The following is an 18,694-nucleotide window of genomic DNA, read 5'->3' as shown; positions in this document are numbered from 1 at the left end:
CGCTTAACGTAATTTAATGGACTTTACAAACAAAAAGGATTATCGTGGCTAAAAGAAAAGGAGCTCCGTAATAATAATAATACCAGCGCAACCAGATAATTAATTTAATTTATACGTATCTTATAACGCAGTTAATCAAAATCACGTATACGTACATACGAAAGTCATCAAGAATAATATACGTACGGTGTGCGTCAGCGCCTGCACTTCGGGCCTCAGAGCGAGCACGTGCGCGTGGTGGTTCTTGACAGCCTGCCGAGCCACCCGGGTGAGCCGCACCCGGGGTGGAATGGCCAGGGCGGCCAAAGCCCGACCCGCGGTGAACACGTTGGCCAACAGCAGCGCGCCTGCGGCCGCGCAGGCGCCGATCAGCAGCCCCTGTTGAATGTCACGCCGTCTGATCGACGACACTTCGCTGAGCCGTCGTTTCTTTCTTATTTTTTACTCTTATACCTCTTTATACTAATTCAACTGGAGTCGAGTAATTTTAAAAAAAATACACAAGACATTCATGGATAAAAAACAATTTATACAAATTGTTAAACAAAATAAGAAAGCGATAGCTCAGCAAAGAAAATAAAACAATAACACGAACAACAACTAAATTATCTTAAACAATATTTAAAAAAAAACTTAAAGTAAAACCCAACCAAACGAAGATATGTAACCAAGGAATAGATTTTGTAACTCATGTTTCTTCTTACGATTGATCTGCTCCAGAGTCAGTGAGGTAAATGGTCAAAATGCAGGCAGCCAATAAGATGCACGTGAAGCAAATCTCGAACGTCACGATATGGGGGATGCAACACGCGCGGCGCCATCTGCAATTTCATATTACATTTGATTTCGATTGATAAAAATCATTAGTTATCCACCAGACCCCATGTCATCAAAATAAAAAAATTAAAGACCCCCTGTTCCCTTAAAGTGCTTACGTAATACTTGAACGGCCCTACTTCTAATCAGAGTTTAAACAAATTAATTTGCTAAATACTGATATACTTTAACTGTCATTAAAACGAAAGAAAACTCTCTTTGAAACCTTAATCATAATGCATAATATATTTTTTTTTAATTTATAATATTTTATGTTACTTACCGTTACGGCCATGACAGGTCCTCAATTAAAACTCATATAAACACAGATGTCACCTTTATCCATATTAATTTTGATTTTCCTAAAATAAAATAACGGAATTTATACTGACCTCCAGCCCGAAGTTGAAGAGACAGGCTTAGGCCTGAAGGCCCGTGCCAGCCTGGTGCAGACGCGGCCGTACTGCAGTTCCAGCGCTTCGGCCAGACTCGCCAACATTTGAACCACCATCGCCTCGCTCTCCTGGCCGCTCCCGCTTTTCATGCCTTCGGTGAAGTGGAATCTGTAATAATAGTTGCATAGTCTGTTTGTATACAATAAGTTCAAAACTTTACGAACGAATTTTTATACAGATTTCAGAAATAAACAGTATCCTGAAGACGTATGTACATATGTATGGCAGGGGAATGCTCAGATTACCAAATGTTCTGATCGAGGCATTTGACTTTTGTTGCTTTGGTTAATTATTGAGATAGCTTCTATTACTTTTAAGAATAATAATTTATTTTGATTCGATTTCTTTTGTTATTATTTACATTGTTTCACAGTTTCAAACCATAAATTAACGAATAAAAGTACGAATATTGTTACGACCAATCAGAGCAGAGCAATTCCTCGGGTCGTGGCGCCATCTTGTCTTTAGACAGGACATTACTGAATATTCAGTGGAGCTTTGTAGGGCTGATAGAGTGGAACGAATTGGCTCCAGCAGTAGATGGTGATTAATAGTGAGATCGGTGCTCGTTTTAAGCTAAAGTGTCATTTGTAGAGTTAGAAGAACTAAAGACTGTACGTAAATATTCTTGTCTTTTGTGCTTAATTTGCCAACATGAGGCACACTAAGGTAAGTAAATTGATTGAAATATAACAATTATTCTATAAAAGATCGCAAAAAAATATAGCAAGCTACGGATTAGTTTAATTATATTAAAAAAAAATTATTTCCTCAAAATATGATGCCGTCTAATAAACAGACTAATAAAAAGTTTATTTCTACTTTTATCTTTGACTTACTGAATCAATACTAATATTTTAACTACTTTATTGTATATAAATCGTTAAGTAACCTTGGCCCACAGACATCAGTAGGGTTTCCAAAGTTTTAAAGCCATAGTTATTTCCAGGAAAATAAACGTTTCGTTTCAAATCACCTTATGGGTGTGGCAGGCAGCGCTCTCGGATCGTTCGGCCCTGGAGGGTGACAGAAGACCACTTGAAGCACCAGCAGCAGGGAACTGAATCGCTTCCCCATGGCTGACAAGACGCCGCCCGCCCACCACCATTCGTATCTGAAATCCGTACAAATCTTAATAAATATATAAAGTACACTGGCTTGTAGTGAATTTCAATTTGTTAATTATTAAGTTTTTCATTATTTTATTGACTCGATAAAAATTAATCTACATTATGTAATTGCCTATATAGAATAAATATATTTTTTTATTTAAAATGTATGATTATCAACATAAGGTATTTTGAATAATTATACAAAATAAGTATAGTATCTAAACTACAGTCCACATAAGTAACTAACCGGTGCGTGAGGTACCACAGCGTATACAAAGCCAGATAGAAAGCAGCGAAGAGCACGAAACAGAGCCCAAGAGCCAGATAGGGCGGCGCCCCACAGGCCGCCGCGACTGCCGCCAGGGCCAGGGCAGCGTGCCAGGCGCTCCACCACACCGCCCACGACCACGACCAGCCCGTCTCGCTCCACTGCCGGGCGAAGTTCTTCATCTCCTCTGCGAGTATAACTCTCATATTCAAGTAACGTTATTTATAAGCTACCAAAGAAGATATTTTTAATTAAAAACTCATGTCAATCTTCTTAAAAAGCATGGCTCACCTTTAAGCTTGTTGAGCAAAAACGACTTCCCCGATCCCCACCTGGCGAACAGCCCCACAGTGATGGGCACCGACAAGCTGGGTTCCGACAGCATGTCGGCCAACGCCGCGCTGTACAGTTCGTAGCCCAACATGTTCTCGTTGTCTTCGTTCGTGTTCAACTTGCGAGCTCCGAATATTTGGCCCAAAATGGTTTTGTTATAGCTCATGTCTATGTTGTACGGTGTTTCGTTCAACTTGTTCGGTTTGTACAGGAGTTGGCTGTTCTTGGGATTGCGGAGGAGGATTTCCACGATTTGCTGGAAAAAGACAAATTGTAGATTATAGCTGGTACATACGGCATAGGGAACGTTCAAGTATTACGTCGCGCATTTTTTGGAGATTCTTGAATTCTTTAAATTCAGCGTAAAACGTCCCTTCTGTGGAGTCGGTTAATATTTGTACAGAAAAACAGTAATAAATAGTGAAATTACCTTAGACCGCGCCCTCATAGCGATATGCAGTGCGGTATCACCCCTATTGTCAGCCACGTTGACGCGGGCCTTGCGTTCCAACAACAACGCGACCATTTCCGCATTACGAGACCGCACTGCCCGGAGTAATGGGGTATCCCCTGTCTACAAAAAATATGAAAATAAGCAATATTTATTTAACTGCCATTGTTTAGGTTATGTTATCCTAGTATAAATATTAAAAATTAATTACAAGTACAATAATAAGGGTAGACTTTTAAAATACAATTTCAACAAACAGAGAAGAAGAAAAAATTACAATAATATGGTGCATAATCCAGATGTTCTGGGTTCACCTGCTCATGAAGACACAATAAACTAAATCACAGTTTGTCCCCCATTCAAAATACTCACTATAGTACAATGTTCCAGGTCCGGATTCGAAGCTAAAAGCAACTTCAAAATGGCCACATGGCCTTTCTCCACCGCAGTGTACACTGGAGTCTTCTTCTCTTTCCCTGGAAGGTCTACATCTACGTGCTTCTTTAGTAATGCCTCAACTACGTGCTTGTAGCCACCCTTCACTGCTTGTATAAGGGGAGTGTCTTTCGAATGGTCCTGAGAACAGTTTTAATGTTAATTGTACATGTTTTACATGAAATGTTCATACCATATTAGTTGAAAATTAACTATATAATATATAAATATACTATAAGCCAAAATCGATTAAATGTCTAGTAAGAACAAAACATTATTTAGCTGAGTACTATTTATAATTAAATTATAAATTAGGCGATTCCAATACACCGTATTCCGCTTCACATAATACATGTAATAACGCCCATCTGTGCTAATACAATGATTATAAAAATCAGATATTATCACGATATTCAGCTGCTAAATTTATAATGCTAGTTTATTAATCATTAAACATACCTGTACATTAATGTACGCCCCAGAATTAATCAAAGCTAAAGCTATGTCATAGAAGCCTTCTTTGCAAGCTGTCGCCAGCGCAGTACAACCATCCTTGTCTAGCGCATTCACATTTGGCTTATGTTCCAACAGCATTTGTACAATTTCGAAATAGTTTCCTGAAAATTTGTAAATTCCAAGTGGTTACTAAAAAAAATGAATGTTGTAAATAATATCTAAGACACGCGTCATTTTGGTCCTTCAAGCCGGGTTAGCGAATGTTAAAATTTTGCAAATAAAACAAATATGTGGTCATCACAAACGCATTTAGAAAAATAACTAGTAAAGAAATTAATGTATTTTAACATAAATTAAGAGAAATTTTTATATAATAATTTATCCCTCTGATATTTAAAACACATTTAAATTTCATGTCATGTACATGCAGTTACAAATATATTTATTTGATGTAGGTTATAACTGCATTTTGTGCCAAGACATCAATCATCGCTAATGATGACCGTTGGACAGACAGAAAACAGACGAAGCTCGAAAAACAAATTTACTGATTAATCTTAAATTCATTAACGCACAAACACGTAAACAATGTTTTCTTATCAAATTAAAAAGAATCGAAGTTAATTAAACCCCGTTTACTGTTCAGAAGCTGTCTCTCGTGTTGGGCTAAATCTCATGATATTTTAAAGAAATAGATGTTGTCGAATCATAAAGAATAATAGGACTGTTCCAAAACTTATTACGATTTTTATTATTTATATGGGGCAGGCGGAACACGTATTTGTTTGTGCACTGAGTGAGTTCAGAAGATCTGCTATGATCTTTTATGTTGTTAGTTATAAAAAAAAATTGTAGAATTATCGGTGTAGGTATGTTGTGTAGTTCTATCGTATTAGTAAGAAGTCTTAAACTATAATAATTATGTGGGAAGTATATAATAGTGAGCGGTTCTAATAAAGTGAAAGACGAAAAATTAGCTTAGTTTGTCATCGGGCATATCTCGTCTTTTCAATTTTAGAAATACAATAGCTGTTTCTCAGCACGGTACAGTTACTGATATATTCTTATCATTTAGGATTAGGAAAATTTGCTTATATTTACATTATCAATCCGTTTAGATGTCAAGATCTTGCTGAGAAAAATAAATACTGAATAGGTGATATGAGTTTATATTTATATCAACCTTGGCCTGTATAAAATTAGAATAATTTATAATCAATTTAGAGACTAATATTTCTTGGAATCGGTTTCATGACAAATTCGCATGAATCACTTTAAACGTTATGCGTAATAGATAAATTTGATAATCATTACAATTTATTATCGTTAAACGTAAATTAATCAATACAGCTTTTTATAAATTTAACGAATACTTAAATGATCCTAATCCTTGGGATTGACTTGCTCCAGTTCAAACAAATTGTATGACTCAAAACATGACGATTAATGAGAGTGGCGGAGAGTTTCTTGCCAACTCTACGATATTGACGCACTGGTAGTAAATGTTAATTGACAATTAATTTATTCCATACATTATATACAATTTATTAATTTAACCAATATGAATAAAGTTATTTTGAGTTTGAGTTTGTATAGTTTAGGTTTTAGACATCAGCCAATACTTTTATAATAAATAAAATAGTTAACATTTAGATCTGGGCCTCAATTTTTTTGTTTCACGATCATTTGTAGCTAATAGGCAAGTAGTTGATTTTGGTTTTAAAGCAAGCCGGTTTCTTCACGATGTTTTCCTTCACCGTTCGAATGTTAAATGCGCTCATCAATTCTACTATCGATCGAACCTTCGACCTCAGAGATGTCGCACGCTGAAGCCACTAGGCCGAAACTGGTCTTTAATTCTTCTATAATACTGTATATAAATAACATTACTACAGCGCTGGTACTATGTATTTGCTAGTGCTATATCGCTATTGAAAATCAAAGAGGACAAACCTAGCTTTATAATATTGAACTAGTCCAAATCTAGTATCCAATATAACATCTTGCATATCTTATGTAATTTAATACAATGTTTTTTTTCTTTACTCACAGTTGTTGCCTGGAAGAGATCGCTCGAAAGCGATAAGGCTGCCAGTTGCCCTCCTTTTGATTTAATTATGTTCAATTTTTTTATTATATTGCAATGTAACGAAGTGTTAATAAAATGAATAAATACAACTCATTCGTCCCTTTCTGTCAAAATGTGTTCACGCTTTGATGAAAAGAGTCAAAAGAGATCAATGCAACATTGTAATATATGAGTAATAATAAATTATTATTATTGCTTGAAAATGGTGGCGTGGATGAGAGATAAGTGGAAGAATTTGGAGGATTCCTTCACGCTGTTTGTAGACGTATACTAATGAAAAACATTGATATCTATCTAATATACTAATGTACTTGAATACAGACTATTTTTAAATATATTTTTTTAGATAGGGAAAAAAGCCTACGGGATGCTCTTACATGGCAATCGTCGCAGCCCATGGACACCCATTTTTAGTGGGAGCGATGCCAGGGTTTGAGGAGGTACTGTTTTTTTGTTAAAAATATAATTTGGAAGATATTTAGCTACAAATAGACTTTGGCGCGACAAACACATCCTGTCAACACTTGGAATTGTTTTAATATCTAGACTTTGTCACCTCCTTCGTAAATAACTCAAAGCCGAGTTATTTGTTTTGTTCGCTTTCAAATCAATTTTCTAGGTTGCCGTTAAAAAATTTGTTGCACCGACCTTGTTCTACCAATTTTAAGAACATAATTGAAACAGACACAGAAATTTGTCTGCTAATCCCGTAATTTTATAAATATAGTCGATGCATTTAATGGTCACCTCTGTCGCGTGATTTAAATTAAATTCACAACAAATTATTATACTTAACATCTTGCAACTTACAGCGAAACCACTTTGTCATAAAATGTTAAAAGCATATAACTTTAACAATGTATGCTATAAATGTTATATGGTAGTAGAATAAAAAACCGGCAACGCACTCGCGAGCCCTCGGACATTGAGTGTACATGGGCGGCTGTATCACCACCATCAGATGTACCCCCTGCCCGTTTGCCCCCTGTACTATAAAAGAATTATCAGACTTTAATTTTTTTTATCCTTACAATGGTTGCCTGAAAAAGTTCGCTCCGAAGCGATAAGACCGCCCATTGCCGTCCTTATAATTTAAATTATACTAGCATCTTGCAACGAAGTGTAAACAAATAAATAAATGTGTATGCCAAAGCTGCCATCCTGGTTTATGTGGTCACAAATATCATTTATTTTAAAGCTTCGGATTAAATTATCTGTAAAGTTCAAAAAACGTGTCTCACAAACTCGTTTTTACGACTAACCTTGAGTAGCCTGTAGTAACGGTGTCCAGCAATACATCCCGGCCGTGTTAGGATCCGCCCCAGCACGTAGCAAAGCCGCTGAAGCCGCCACATCACCCGCTCTTGCCGCCCAAGTTAGGGCGGAAGTGCCGTATTTGTCGCATGAGTTTGGGCGAGCTCCGGCGGACAGAAGTCGTTGAACCACTCCGCTATGGTGACGACCTGATGCCCATACTAGGGAACTGCAAATTAGACACAAATGACTTAAAATATCGTCCAGAAACCAAAAGTATCATGATTATTTGGTCTTATCCAAATAAAAAGTAAATAAAAAGAAATAGATAGATTTCTATATCTTATTCTTGATCATTTGTCAATCTAATATGCAATTAGGTGATCAGCCTTCTGCGCCTGTCATACGCCTTTTTGGATCTAAGGCACGGTCTAAGGCACGAATCCGTTTCCTCACGATGTTTTCACATAGAAAGAAAGTCAATTGATGCCCAGCCGGGGATCGAACCTACGAACTCAACTATGATAGTCACACGCTGAGGACACCAGTCTAACACTGGTGCAAATAATATATACTATTAGTTTATTAGACGATTTTTAAGAAATACCTTTAGAAACACGATATAAATCATTTCTGATAACTAATAACATAAAACGTGTATAAATTATTACTTTAGTTAACATTTTATTTATTTATCCGTAATCCTACAGCTACACATATCCATATTGCAAAATAAAACACTTAGACTTTTGTATATTTTGTCTTTACAAAACAGAAAAACATAAGTCAGTTAAGTGAAATTAATCATTAAACGAACGACAACTTAATATTTAAAAAAAACTATATTGTTACTACTGCTAAAAAGCATTTGTACGAGCCAATGCTGTACATTTTGCGCACTCAGGCTTTCTTAGTTTTATAAGCGTGGCAATTCTCTAATCGTTGGAGTTACGCCCCGAGACTATAAGCCAAATGGACTCTCTTCAACTGTTACTTTTCATTTATTCGTTTCATAGTAATTAACGATAGATAGTAGAGTTAAAAAATCTTCTATTATTTAAAGATGCTGGATGATCCAGGATTCATACAGCATTTCTGTTTCAATTCAATAATTATCCTAGATACTATTACGTTGAACGCCGTAATCCGTATTTTAAAGTTTTTCATTTCTATTACAATACAATAATAACACGATTTTCCAGTAATTTTCTCCATAAACCGAAACGAATTGAACTAAGACGCCTAATATCTTATGTATCAGTATGGTTCATTAAAATATATTTACAGCATACAATTTCACTGTTGAAATTATTATAAGGCACGTTACCAAGATAATACATGTTTCAATATTTCTCTGTAAATAAGCCATACGTTAGTTTAAACCATGGCCTTCAAACAATTAGTATTCTTCATTTTTCTAAGCAAAGTGCTTCCGTTTTGTTTGACGTATTTATTCTCGTGTTACTTTAAATGAGCAAATAGTAGATTGACAAATATGTCTAAATCCCAGTAGGAGTCATAAATATGTCTTGTTATATTTCTTAGTGTTGAGAGACTTTTTTATAGATTACGAGCTTATGGACACAAAATTTTAGTGGCCTGCCTTTGCGGGAGGAGTATACTCTTACTTTAGTAATTTGTCGGGCGTGTAGCCTAACACACTTCTTTAAAATAAGCAAAGCGGCTTTTAATAATTAAGTTTATTACAGTTAAAACAAAAATGTAATATACAACAGTATTTCGTATGAAAATTGGAGCAACATTATATCGTATAGTATAATATACTATGTATATCTGAAATACATGTTCGTTAGGCCAGACAAAGACACATAACATAAACGAATACTTCTATTTTAGGATATTCCGTCCTAAATTCATTTCACAACAAGACAAATGTTTTCTCTCGTAACCTAAGCGCGGTTATCAAACAGTGGAAATAGCATAAAAGGAGATTTAGATAAGGGATTCGTTATCACCAGATTAAATTTGACATTGCTGATGATATTACAGTAATGAGAAACAAATGTTTGGATTAATACATAGACAAGATCTGGCTGGAAGCCAGTGTAGATATGAATGGAAAGTCTTCAATTGGATCAAAACAGATTATACTAGATATTTATTATTACATTGTTCTCTACTCTTTTGAACTCAAATCTTTATATAAAACCTTTTTGGTCGTAGTTTCGAAAAAACACCACACAAAGATAAATCGCGATAAAACTTCATAACATTAGGATGACACAGATAGGGTACTATCAATGATAAGAAATTAAATTAATAATAACAATCTGTGTTACAATCAATATGTTAAAAATCCTATAAAAGGCTAACACGCTCCCGATTTAGTCCCTGGGCTGTCCTTTAATTTCTCTTCCGTCCGGTTTCAAATAAAGCATAAACACGTAATTAAACTAGACAATACAAATTACACTTAATTAGTCTGTATTAAAGCTACAAGGAAATCCGTACAAATTCGGAGATTCGCATTAGCCTTCAGTTTCGCTTAAAAACAGTTTGCCTTAACACCATTTTTGCGCATTTTTCTATAGACTGTTTAAACTAATTTTATGATTTCGTAAAAATAAATCAATGGCGCTACAAACTTTTTAGGTCTGGGCCTCAGATTTCTGTATCTGTTTCATGATCATTTGTAAATTGAATAGACAAGTAGGTGATCAGCCTTCTGAGCCTGACGCACGCCGTCGACTTTTTGAGTCTAAGGCAAGCCGGTTTCCTTACGATGTTTCCCTTCACCGTTCGAGCTAATGTAACATGCGCACATAGAAATAAAATCCATTGGTGCACAGCCGGGGCTCGAACCTACGACCTCAGAAAAGTTTTAAGCCACGCTTAATTTCAACCAGAACTATATCCTTACATATTAAATTGGTTTTGTATGGCAGGAACATAAAGTACATTTTTATCAAACTATGTATGTACCATTGCTATCTATGCATATTTGCCTTCTTATAGGTAGTTCATTGATCCCTTTACTAAAAAAAAACATTCCGATGGGAATCAATAAAATGTTTGAAGGCGTTTCGACAGCCCCAAAAAAATTAAAACGGGAAAATGAAAAAAGGATTGAATGTAAGGACCTTATATAAAAGCTTGCTGGTTGGCTGCGACATATATACCAATGTAGACATTTTAATGAACAGATTCTAATCAATATAAAATAATCAAAGAACAATTAGTTTTTTTAACACTCGTAATCGCAATTGTTTATAAGCAGGTTTATAACAGGTTCAGGGTTACACAAAGTGCTGCCTGTGCTTGTAGCAATACAGCTGAAGAGACGGTGTTACATGTTCTGACCGACTGTCCAATGTATAGATATGACAGGTATAACACTGAACAAGCTATGGGCATGGAGGTGAGAGAGGCGAGTTTAAGGAAAATAATGTTCAACATTAGGTTAAGAGGCATCTTTCTGGGATTTGCTGTAAAAGTCATAAAGAAAGTTGTTAATAGATATAGATAGTAGTGTTTAATCATCCGGGTTAGGAATACCATACGTAAGCTATTAAATACCTCCGACGACTACATAGTCGGGGAATTGTCTAGATTTAAAAAAAAAATTTAAATAAAATTGTTTATAAGCAACAGGTGTTAGATTCGGTTTTATAAGATCTCGATAAAGTGAGTCTACCTGTCAATTAACCATCCTAAGATATAATCACTTACTTTATATTATAGTTTCCATGCGCATGCACATCGGCTCCCTTCTCTAGTAATAAAGCTACAATCTCCTCATGTCCCTTGTACGATGCCCACATAAGAGGTGTCCAGTTACCCTGTAAAAAAACTAAGCTGTATGGCGTGTATCCATGTCCCATAATGTTAGGGATGGTGGGGTCCAATAAATTAGAAACAAGACGTGACAGTTGGCCCACTGTATACTTAAAGTCTTGCGATGTGGTGAGCAACCCTAGTGTACTCGGTTTCTTTGTACAAGATATATTTTGCTTAATATACCAAGGGCCAGCCTCAGTCTCTACCACAGTTCCCGTTAACAAGGATATACTAAATGCTGTCTCCGACACTATGTACATCTTTATAAGTTCACAGAGTGCGTGCACAGTAGCGATATTGTGTATATTATGTATTGAATATATTTAATTTTCGACTTACAACTGTAAGTATTTCGTGAATATATATATATGAAAATGTCTACAAAAAATCTAATTATATACAGCCTATAAATAATTCCATTGTTCTAAATATATGTTGTTTATGAGAAGGGTTTGTTTAGTTTGTATGGATATTTAAGAATGCGTGGATGTCACTGATCTCTTGGCATAGCTCCATCTTAATTATAAATACAAACTGCACAGTCCAGAGAACAGTTTGGTTATTGCTCTATTATAATTTAGGTCACAATGGGATCTATTAGTCCCTCCACGTATCCAACGTATGGCTTTGTAATGAACACATCAGTGGCGCTACCTCTTTAGGTCTGGGCCTCAGATTTCTGTATCTGTTTCTTGATCATTTGTTAATCTAGGCAAGTGATGAAGAGCCTCCTGTGCTTGACACAGGCCGTCGAAGTTTTGGGTTTAAGGCAAGTCGGTTTCGCGATTATTTCCTTAATTGTTTGAGGCAATATTAAATACGCACAGAGAAAGACAGACGGAACCGAATCTACCAACTGAAGGATGATAGTGACACGCTGAAGCCACCAGGCCAACACTACTTTTACGGCTTCAGAATTAGATTTATTGAATTCATAGTTGATTACCAATTTTTCTCGCTTTCTTGCATATTTTGGTCTCGGAGATTTGACGATTATGCATGCGTTTTTTTACAATACAACTGACCCAACGGCTAAGTACTCACACAATCCCTCGAGTCAATAATCACGCTGGCCTCCACCAACTCCCTTACAACGCTGAGGTGTCCCGCCCTTGCAGCGAACGCGAGCGGTGTCCACCCGTCCACGTCCGCAGCGCACGCGTCCGCGCCCGCACCGATAAGCAACCGTACCGCTTCAACTCGCCCCTTCTCGCTTGCGCACATGAGCGCTGTTGTGCCGTTCTGTTAGAGAAAGATAGGTTGCAATTAAATGTGGTTTTTAAACTAATAAAATACTACTAGCTGTGTCACCCCAACATTTGTTCCTGATATCCTATAACCTTTTTAAATATATTTACTAAATATAATATATGAATATTATGTTGTTTGATAACCAAGCCAAAAACACTCAGATTTTTAATAGTATTGGTATCGAATAATCGATTTAAGCATTTAAAAACCTTAATGCTTTATTACGAAACAGAAGGGAGAACGTAGACCAAACCCAAGAGTAAACTACTAGCATAAGTCCATTAATAAAAAGTTGGTTATGGAAAGCTTAGAAACCTGACACAAAAAGGTCCAGACCAGGACTCTGGGGGAATCTATAATATACATGTGTACTTGACAAGTCCCCAATTTCTTAAATTATTTTTATGTTCATATATACCTCATCTCTGTCATCGACATTGAGGTTTTTATTGGCCGCAAGGTAGGTCTGCAGCTCGTTGGTATCATTGTTTATGAGCTGTGAGAGCGTCTTGAAGCAGGCCAGCGACACCATCGACTCGCTGCGATGAAGGCTCTGCAAACACGGAAACCAAAATCAATCACAAGTCGTGATGAAACAATTGTTTGGAGACGTTACTAATTACATTCAATGTCATTTTTCAAGTTATATATTTATATATTAGTATAAATTTTCCAATCGCATTGTCTTACATAGTGATATCATTTTAAAATACAGTTATAAAATTTATATCTAAAATTAAAATAGAGAAAAATACACTGATAAGAGATAACAAATAGCAAACTTCAATTATACACATTATTCATTATGTTTCGTTAGCGGTTATGGTGGACAAGCAACATGCCATTTCGACAACCTTTAACAAACGAACAAACAAACAAAACTTGATTAATAAAACATTAGTTCAGATGGTAAAGACAAGAACCTCAACAACTTGCAAACTCCGACGTAGCATTCCGTAAAAACACTTTTCATATATGCAAAAAGAATACACGTTTGCACGGCACAACCCACAAAGCTAGTAATGAACACCACATACCTATAGACATTGTGATAAGAGGCGATATCAAGGATATTCTAATAAATTATTGTGGTACGAGGGATTATACGTCGAACACATTCCGCGAAACAAAGCTCTTCTTATTTTAATCTCATACAAGTCATCATTTATCATTCATTTTTTTAATTATCATTCAAATTGTTTCTTGATTTATCTCGATTGTCTTATCGCATTTAGTGGGTGGATCAAACAACTAGATTTAGTCTTCGCTACCTACAAGTCATGCCTCACAAGTTAGTAAACTCTGCCTAAAATGCATTGTTATATCGTGAACTGCAAAACTTTCACACCGGCTATATATCCTGGTGCAGACCATATTAGAGTGTCGACGGAGTGCGAAGCCATGGAAAGGGAATCCATGGCTAAGGCGCCTTCCTTCACCCGGAGGCGCCGTCACGGTGAAGCGCGGCACGTTGAACTGCGCACCCGCAGACAACGGACCGATGTTCTCGTGGTGTCCACCGACGTGCAGGTGGAGGAACGATGGCCGACGCCTTTTGTTGTGCATCGACGGTGGCATCAGAGTTGCACCTGCAATGCTATTACTCTTCGCTCGTATTTTGGTGGGTTCTTCTATTTCACTTATATCAGCTAAGTCAGAATTTTCCGATCTCAATGATCTATCGGACTTCTCTGATCCCGACGGGCTGGACTCCCTGTCCGATGAATTCGCTTCCAAGACGGTCTCCAGAACCGAATCTGAAGACTCGGGCGGCCTAGATACATTTCGTGGTTTATGTATATTTGCAATGAGACAACGTATATGTACGTAATCATTATCACTAGTTCTGTTTGAAAACTGCGGACGGAACATAGTGGTTCGAATGTCCGCATAATAATTTATGGGTACACGAGTTCCGAGACAGATTAGCGAGAGACGTGGAAGGTGACTAAGTCCCGCGGGAAACACGACTCGTCTCGAGTGATACCGATGGGCGGATACTATTTAGAGCGCGGCGCGTCTCAGGGCGGGCGTAAGGCGGGCGATGAATGAATGCGAGGGGATACGTACTAGAGAATACGTGCTGTAGGTACGCAAAGAGATGCGATGAAGGATCGCGGTGGCGGTACATTGCGCGGCTCGCTCCGAGGGCACCATGTTGCTGTGTGACCGGTCACAAGTTACACTGCGCGATGAGACCGACTGCCAGCCACTCGCCGTGGATACTACCGGACATAGCCCTCCCCTCCGATACCGCAATTAGTTCCCATGCTGTTTTTATTTCTTGTTTTGCTTCTAAATTAAACGTGCAAACTTTTCAATTGAAAAAGTAAACAACACGTTGCGTTGTAAGCTTTGAACTATAAATAAACATTATTTAAAGTGAACCTTATATTTCCTTACATAAAATCAATTATTAGATATATGTGTTGATTTTAAAATTATAAAATCATAATCAATATTAAATCAAGCATTCCGTTAATAAACCATTAGGTGATTTTTCCTTGAAATGTCAGATTCAAATGTTAACGATGTTTTAACTTCCTAAGGGTCCGATAACGTCAAAAACAACGAAATTAAGTGTATACATGTTAATTCAACTCTTAAAAACCTTACATAACAATGCAACATCTTGTCTATAAGTTTAAAAATAGAGCAAGCAATGAAGTTGAAGATCCGAGGCGCAACGAGGCAAAAATAATAACGGGCTCTCAGGATTGATTACTGCCCAGTCATGCTGAGACCGGAGACTTAATTTATCCTGTTAATACATACATTTATAAACGCCCTAATACTATATTAACGCGAGTATTTAAACGAAAATATCCTGTAAACAATTTCATTTTAGTAAACAACCTAAACAGTTTTACTTGTCTACTGTTATTACTATTATAAGATTCGAAGTAGACTGTCGACTCGTGACTATGAATCCTGTCATAAAGCAATAAAATTAAGACATGGGTTGTTCCTTGTTCCTTTTATCTGTTTATTATTATTTTAACACTATCCCGATGCTATGAGTAATAATAATAAACGGCCTTGCATGGATGAATTTAACATTAGACGTAAAATTTGAAAGTTCAATTGTTTCACTAAAAATTAAATTAGTTAATAAGTTTAAAGTTCATTCGTTGCGGACTGCCATATCCAACCATATTTTTGAGGCTTCAAAATAAAATGCGTGTGGTATGTTAAATGCATCTCACAAACTTGATTGACACGGGTCAGAGATGAGATTATGGCTTACCAGGAAACAATGAGGCATTAGTGGAGAATGTAATACATAAAAAATATAATATTTTATGTATATCATTCTATATATTATGTTCAACTAAATATAGAAATAATCTCTGTTCATTGCAATCCAATTTTTAATAATCTATATCACAAAAATCTGAATTGTAGCTTAGTTCAATATTTGATAAGCATAATTATTTTTTTAAATTAATTTTTAGTCTTCCGCTTTGATAATACATGATTAGCTTAATCAGCGATGTTGGATTCAATGCTGGACTTATATTTGTTTAGTTAGTTAGCTTAAAAAGTCTTGTTGTTAATGTTACATTAACATTATATAAAAAAGTACTTTACAAAATAATTTTAGGCCCTTAAAAAACAAAGATGGAGGTTGGAAAATCAGAAGAAATGGGGGTACCATACCCCAACCCAACACCATCGGGAAAAACGAAGCCAAATAATTCCGCTGGACTTTCTACCTTGAAAGAATGGGGCAGAGTATAAATCGGACCGCCCACATATCAGAAAAGACGCCGTGGATAGCGCCTTGCGCGATCTCCAACTAGACGTTTAGCAAGGAGCAGCAGAAGACCGTCGAAAGGCCGCGTTCTCTTTTCTCAAAGGCAAAACTCACTTTAAGACAAAGTAGTAGTAGTAAATAGGTAATATAACAAAAATACATATAAAAAACCTTAAACGTCCGTTTGAAAGACGATACACGAAGCATTTCACGTTACACACTTCTAATTCTTATCCATGATCTTTTCTCAACAAAATCTCACACCATAATGCTTCCGTTAATCTCGTAACGCGGCTAAGTAGACCCAATAATTTATGTAAGGTAAACTCAAAGTTTGTTTAAGGATAAAGATGTTTGCTGTAATAAATTACTAACTCTGGCAGTTTCGACCGCCTTCCACAAGAAAGAGTAGTGTAATTAGCACGAAATCAGCTTTATTAATATAGTCAATATTAACTGTATAAAGGTATATTTATCAGATATCCTGGGTACACATTAACACGACCTTAGAGATGCAACAATGTTTGCTCATACAACAGTGAATACTGAGTATATTTCAACGGAGTATATTTTGTTCCTTATCATTTTATGGATTATTTATCACCCATATGTTACGCTAACACACAAGTGCCTATTACTTAATTTCTAGCTTGTAAAATATAAAAAAAAACAACAAACAAGGATTGTATAGAAAATGCCGCCCCCACCATGGATTATTTAGTCCGAGGGTCCTTGCCAGGGAAACGATTGGTTTCAGGCATGCAGACACTGAATCATTAAATCTATGTATAATTTGTCTACTAGAAATGTATCCAAATCATTAATTAAAACATTTAATTATTATAAACACACCTAACAATACTTCATACTAAATAAACAATCTTGTTAATGGTACCAAAACACGTACCTCATTATTAATTGAATCCCTAATAGTGTCCCTCACAAAACGGTAATACGGAAGAACACTGCCATAATTCCTTGGCAATCTTATCGGTATCACGAGCGGGTTCCGCTCGGAGCCAGACGTCGAAGGCGCGTTATACCATGAAAGCATCTCACTCACATCACTTGAAACTATCACAATCCCAGAAACGTCATTGAGGGTAGCCAATTAAAATTTTGTTTACGTCCTGTGACCCTCTGTTCAAGAGGTATTGATAATGAATGATTTAAAGTACTCGGGAAGCTTATCAATTCCTATCATTCGTTTGTTTGTTGTGTACTACTCGTGCTTTACTTAATATCGGAACAACTGTATTTATGTACAAGCAGTTTAAATTACACAAAATTATTACACTGCATTTCGAAAGCGGCCATATATTTTCGAGCTAATCAAAGCTTTTTGTGATAACAAATATGTAGTATTAATGTAAAATTTATTAACGGTCAGTAACGCCACCTAGCGACGATACTGAACATCAATGCGACGTAAAAAATTGTACGACCACGTAACATCGAACGTGTCCAACAGATGGCGTACATCTACATTTTAAACAATAGATTCAAAATATAATTTTGCATACAGATCAATAGTGTATGTGTTCGTGAATACGAAATAGAACTCTATTCGAGTCGAAAGCAGAAACCACAAACGCGCGTCCTTCATACACCTAAACAAACAATGAAAATGTTTGATTCATTCTCCATGAAGGCAATTGAACGGAATCGTATCACAATTCGTTGTGTTCAATAATTACTGGAACCAATAATGACTACTCAGCTGTATATTAAGACTTTGGTAAAATTTTCCGTCAAACCATAGTAGTTCGACATATTTAGTACCACCTATAAATAAAACTTTTTAAGGGTAAATCGCCGATAGCCTGAAACAATGACTTTAAAATTTATAATCCGTTATTATTACGTTGTTTTAAATATTGGTGTTTAATTAAAGTATTGCGACTTACACTATGAAAAGATTTCTAAGCAAAAATTTTCATCATGTTTAGGCAAGAAATAAGACTTTTGTCCGTCGGACCTTTTGTCAGTTTAATATTTATGACACAGGCGGTATTGAGGTTGTTAACAATTCGCTGGCAAGTCCACAATATAACACACAGCCTTCCACAGCCAGTCCACAGCCTTTGAATGAATGAATATGAATGGACCTCGAGTATATTATAATCTAGGCCTACAGTATTTTGAAACTGAGTGTAATTTTGTTTGCTTAAGGAAATCTCAAAAACTATATAGCATCCTTATTAAAGCAAGTAACCGCT

The 18,694-nt window shown here is 36.2% G+C and overlaps 1 protein-coding gene across 12 annotated transcripts in view; it reads right to left on the bottom strand.

Moving 5' to 3' along the window:
- LOC123719962 (kinase D-interacting substrate of 220 kDa B) overlaps nt 1-18,694 on the bottom strand; it is a 37,706-nt gene that overhangs the window by 11,142 nt on the left and 7,870 nt on the right. For 3 of the 12 annotated variants that reach the window (XM_045676312.1, XM_045676314.1, XM_045676313.1), the window contains exons 2-15: nt 14,090-14,492; nt 13,137-13,271; nt 12,512-12,709; nt 11,360-11,469; nt 7,678-7,898; nt 4,330-4,487; nt 3,808-4,011; nt 3,415-3,558; nt 2,943-3,240; nt 2,631-2,838; nt 2,248-2,385; nt 1,209-1,379; nt 705-821; nt 187-397 (exon numbers count right to left, since the gene is read on the bottom strand). In XM_045676312.1, coding sequence (XP_045532268.1) covers nt 187-397; nt 705-821; nt 1,209-1,379; nt 2,248-2,385; nt 2,631-2,838; nt 2,943-3,240; nt 3,415-3,558; nt 3,808-4,011; nt 4,330-4,487; nt 7,678-7,898; nt 11,360-11,469; nt 12,512-12,709; nt 13,137-13,271; nt 14,090-14,492 — 2,716 coding nt within the window. Of the gene's footprint in view, nt 1-186; nt 398-704; nt 822-1,208; nt 1,380-2,247; nt 2,386-2,630; nt 2,839-2,942; nt 3,241-3,414; nt 3,559-3,807; nt 4,012-4,329; nt 4,488-7,677; nt 7,899-11,359; nt 11,470-12,511; nt 12,710-13,136; nt 13,272-13,641; nt 13,721-13,755; nt 13,905-14,066; nt 14,493-14,788; nt 14,988-16,646; nt 16,747-17,382; nt 17,816-18,694 lie in introns of those variants that run through there. The other 9 variants (XM_045676320.1, XM_045676315.1, XM_045676324.1 and 6 more) reach the window with 7 other exon arrangements.

The sequence above is a fragment of the Pieris brassicae genome, chromosome 2 (genome assembly GCF_905147105.1).
Source record: "Pieris brassicae chromosome 2, ilPieBrab1.1, whole genome shotgun sequence".
Classification (NCBI taxonomy): Eukaryota; Metazoa; Arthropoda; class Insecta; order Lepidoptera; family Pieridae; genus Pieris; species Pieris brassicae.
This window is presented reverse-complemented; position numbering and strand designations above follow the sequence as displayed.